General features: G+C 35.5%; 1 protein-coding gene across 1 annotated transcript; it reads left to right on the top strand.

The window, feature by feature from the left end:
- Window positions 1-434: 434 nt before the first annotated feature.
- LOC119688788 (bromodomain-containing protein DDB_G0280777-like) lies at window positions 435-2,051 on the top strand. The gene is made up of 2 exons (XM_038103453.1): window positions 435-1,029; window positions 1,192-2,051. Exons 1-2 carry the CDS (start codon window positions 435-437, stop codon window positions 2,049-2,051), a joined length of 1,455 nt encoding a protein of 484 aa, XP_037959381.1.
- The last annotated feature ends 3,252 nt before the right edge of the window (window positions 2,052-5,303 follow it).

Here is a 5,303-nt window from a genome sequence, read left to right on the forward strand (position 1 = left end):
CACACGACAGAGAATATAGTGAAACATCAGAGCGACATAGCATGATCAGCGATACAACAGCAAGGCAGTTACATTCACATCCCCAATGTGATGTACACTCGTATCTTCCTCAAAGGAACACACAGGCAAGCGTCATTGACCAGGTCAGAAAATGGGCGATCCGGTATGATGACAACAGCGATCCATTGACGTTTATCGAGCGATTGGAAGAATTAGCGGATCTGTATGCCATATCAACGAACATGTTGCCTCGAACAATGCCCCTGTTACTAGATGGAGAAGGTTTGGTGTGGTTTAGATACAATAAGAAAGACTGAAATCACTGGGAAGCGTTCAAGAGAGATTTTCTGAAATTCTTTCTACCACATCAATATTTCGAGCGATTGGAGGACGAACTGAGAAATCGATTGCAGAAACCAGGAGAGACGTTTAAAATGTATCTTTTGGAACTACAAAAACTAATGCGACACGCAGGTTTAAATCAAGAGTCACAATTAGAACGAGTATATCGCAACATGAGCACAGAGTACCAAGTATACATCAAACGTCGGAATTTCACTTGTCTAAAGGAATTAATAGCACTAGCTGAGGACTTCGAAGAACTACGCGAAGAGCAGAATGAAGTAAGTCGAGCACGAGATAGCGAGGTAATCTTCGGGCGCGTAGCAGTGGAATGTGCACGACCGCTGATAATACAGAAGACCATGAGACGCATAGCCAATACACCGAAATGTGATAAAATCATTCATAGTCCAGTCTCCAAGTCACCTTTCCGCAGCCAGCAGCAACACCAGCCAATCGCCAAGCAAACACCTGCAGAAACGTCTAGAATTTTTACTTCAACTACTGCAGCAAGCATATCAACACAAAGCGTGCGACATCGAAATGACGCAGAACAACATCATGTATCACCGCAAGATCGCAAACTAATCCCAGAAAATCCAAAAATAATTAAGCAACAGCGAGTTCCACAAGAGCAAGAACCATTACAAGTCCAATTGAAACAAATGCAACAAGAGCAAGATCCGAGTTCAATCAGGCTGCAAATACCAGAAATACAACAAGAACAAAGTCCTAAAGTCAAAGAAATGTCAACAGAGTTTAATAACCAGCGAGTAATACGAAATCAAGAAACATTGCAAGTTCAATTGAAACAAATGCAACAAGAGCATCATTCGAGACCTATCAAAGTGCAAGTACCAGAAGTACAACAAGAACAAAGTCCTAAAGTCAAAGAAATGTCAGCAGAGTATTGTCAACCACGAGTCATACAAAAACAGGAAATATTACAAGTTCAAATGAAGCAAGTAACGCAGCAACAAGATCCAAGACCTAATAGTGTACAAAAGGCGCAACGACACCGAGATCCAAGTCCCATCATGGTAGCACCTGATGTAAAACAACATCAAGCTACACAAGAACAAGCAGCACAGCACCAAGATCTAAAACATATCAAAAAACAAATACCAGAAATACCACGACAACCAAATCCTAAATTCAACGAAATGCCAGCAGAATTTGGTCAACAGCTAGATATACATGAGCACGTGGCACAACAGCAAGATTCAAGACCTAGTAGCATGGAAGAAGTACAACGACACCGAAGTGCAAGCCCTATCAATGTACCGCCAGGTCCAGATGGAAAACAGCTACTAGATACCCCAGAGCACGCAGTACAAGAAGTGTTTAACATCTCGCAAGAACAACCACCGTCAAAGACTTCGCTAATACCATGGAAGCAAAAGGATAAAATTATCAAAACGAATTCAACAAAAGGTCAAATATATGATGAAATACTTAGTCTTACCCAATCATTACCATTAACACAACTACCACAGCAAAAGGAAAAAACAATCCGCCTTCTAAAACAAGTAGGAGTATGTTACGAGTATCACGCATCGAAAAATCCACCTAGTATTCAAAGTCGACAACAACAAGTGAAACAGCGAAGTGTATTTCAACAAGACGATCATCACACCAAAGAGCAACACGACTTCTATAAAATATATAAGAGTCCAAAACAACGTCACAGAAATCACGCTGGCAGGTAATGGTTCAGAGCAAAATCACGTTTCCCGAAAGAAAGGAGGGAGTGTAACGGCCAAAATTTTGTCAACCAAAAATTTGATCGTTACAACGTCGTGGGTATAGCTGTCTACTAAACACAACACGACCACCTAACACACAACAAGTAACACTCACTCGAAGGTTCCTGTAATAAAAATTGTTAAATACTTATAAAAACATTAAGTTAAACCAACTCACCCCAATCCTCTGCCACCAACAACGTGACTTTGAATTTGACAAATCTTAAAATTGTATGGAAATCCTTGGTTAGTGCGTGAACAATTTTTGAATAAAACCATAACATAAGACACATATCTTGAGCTATCGTTGGGTGTTCTATTTTGCTGGAACTTTATTGGAAAATAAAACAATTTTAAAATAATTTTCTAATTAATAGAATTAAATACACACGTTCACCGGCACAACACATTGCTAACAAACAAACGAAAGCAAAACAAAATAATAGTAAAGAGACCTGTCAAACGAAGAAAGCTTTGTGCAGAAAAGGTGTAGAAGCGGATCACAACTTAGACAAAAACCACTTATAAAAGGTACTCAAAGAAATGTAAATTCGCCGTGAAACTGAACTTTCGCTCAGTGCGGTACAGAAAAGGAGCTTTAATGTTGGGTCAACAAACTTTAACGTTTTGTCAGCTGACACCGTTGACCATGGAGGGGATAAAAGGAGCGTTCACCAAGAAGAAGCTCTCTTGTTTTGTTCTACCGCGGAAGAAAGACTCCTGGCTCTGGTTTCCGTTGCAGCTAAAAAGTACGTGACTAAGACGGCGGTGTCACCAGTGAAATTTGAGTGACTCTTCAAACTTAGTGAGAATATTTTGTTAAAAAATTTATACATAGAGATTATATATATTGAAAATTTTATTAACAAATTGTGAACATTTAAAAATTGAATCTTGTAACCAAGGTCAAAGTTAAGTAAAAATAAAAATTACGTTTAATTTAAAATTTTGTACACAGAAATTATATATCTGATAATATCGAATTATTGAAACTTTTATCTATAAATTGTGAACATTTAAAAAAATTGAATCTTGTAACCAAAGTCAAAGTTAAGTGAGAATAAAAAGTACGTAAATTTTAAAATTTTGTACACAGAAATTATATATTTGTTAAAATCGAAATATAGAAAAATTTTATTTATAAATTGTGAACATTTAAAAATTTAATTTTGTAACCAAAGTCAAAGTTAAGTAAAAATAAAAAGGACGCACAAATTAAAATTTTGTATACAGAAATTATATATCTGATAATATCGAAATAGGAGAAAATTTTAGTTATAACTTGTGAACATTTAAAAATTGAATTTTTGTGACCAAAGTCAAAGCTAAGCAAAAATAAAACGTATGTATAAATTAAAATCTTGTAGACATAGATTATATATATATTGGATAATATCGAAATATTGAAAATTTTGCAATAATAAATTGAAAAAAAAACTTAACAATTGAATTTTACTAGTGGCTGTAAAGCCAAATAAAAGTACGTACAAATTATATTTTAGACATAATTGTTTGGTTGTTAATATAATAAATCTTAACAAGTTCTTTTATATCGAATAAATAAATTAAAAGGAAAATAAACTAAAAGTGTAGTTCAACAAACGCACTCAGATTCTTAACCAGATACAGAATTGATAAAGTACCACATAGACTAGCTACTCCTGAACGGTATAAATTCAAGGTGGGAATCCAGCACAACGATACAAGTGAGAGACACAGGTAAGAAAGATTCGGGGCTTCAATAGTAACTGAATCTCGGTTGTACGGGGTATAACTCACGTAGCTTTAATAGTCACGTGAGTCTATACCATAGTGTCGGAAACGATAGGTAGCTTTAATAGTCACCTAACGTCTCCGGCCCCTGGGCGCTTTAACAGTGAACAGGGAAGGGCGTGTGACCTGCGACCTATAACACAACGCACGTAGCTTTAACAGTCACGTGTGTTTGCGTTATATCGTGTCGGCTGTCTGGCGAATTAGTATTTATAACATCAGCTCAGCTCATCAGCGATTTAGTTTAGTTTCGATCAGGTGGCCTACGGTTCTGTTCATCGTCATCGTGAAAACTTGAAGTGATAGGGTCTCACTAAATAAATTTCTTGTGTGGACCTTGGGGACGGCTGAGTTCAACCCCAGCTTAATACGAACCAAAGAAAGGTTCATTACAAAATAATATAATATAACAACAAAAAAAAATATAAAATAAATTTTAATATATTCTACTAAAAATTATTTAATATTATAAATAGTACTGAAATTTAACAATTAAAAATAAAATATTATTAATTAATACAATTATTCTACAGCTGGTTTATAATTTCTTTCTAATATAAACACAGCAAGTAAATTTGTAAATAAAACTTTCACAGTAAATTAATAAAACTACAGAAAAAATTGCGAATATACAAGTCAAGTACGGCTTTGGGTCGGCTAGTTAGCGTGCGCTGACTCTGAGCTTCAAATTTGTCAGGGCACAAGTTCGTTGCAGTCTCAAAAAATTATTTACGAATAATTAAATACAAGTGTTAATGAATTGTTAATGGTTGTATTGTGAATATACTGTTGCCTAATGTAATAAAGTTATTGTTAATAAACCATCTCATCTATTCCAATTTATCATTTTTGATTTTAGCGGTACATGTACAAACAACATTGTGGAAGAGCCGCACACCCTTTTATATAGAGCACGTGTTGTCACTGATACGTAGGTATATATTTCCTCTAAAACTTTGGCACAACAAATAAGTGATAAACTAATATTGAACATACGAAATTCACAAACAGATGTGACACTCTGCCTTAGGGTCTTAAGGAACCATGGTAAAAGATTGCACATCTCGTTTAATCATTCCTCTTGCAGTTATGGAGAGGACGATATAATGGCCGCACATTTACTACTGATCAAAAACGAATGCACGACGACAATGAACTATGTTAGTAGCTTAGGCTTTTGAGGATCTTGGTCAGGTCCAGGTCCTCTCTCTAAAAAACATTTTAGACTTTGCTAAATGTTCGCACAATAGCCCAATAATTCTAAGTGGATGTTAGGATAGCATCTAATCTATCCTAATATTTTATGAAGACTGTATATCGTACTATAGTTATTTGTCAATAACTTTATAGCAACAGCACTTATATGATCACCCAGTTTATTGCAACAGTTTGAGCATTTGAAAAAATTGTTCACGATTTTTTTTAATATAAGTTTTCTGCATA

This window comes from Teleopsis dalmanni, chromosome X (genome assembly GCF_002237135.1).
Source record: "Teleopsis dalmanni isolate 2A chromosome X, ASM223713v2, whole genome shotgun sequence".
Taxonomy (NCBI): Eukaryota; Metazoa; Arthropoda; class Insecta; order Diptera; family Diopsidae; genus Teleopsis; species Teleopsis dalmanni.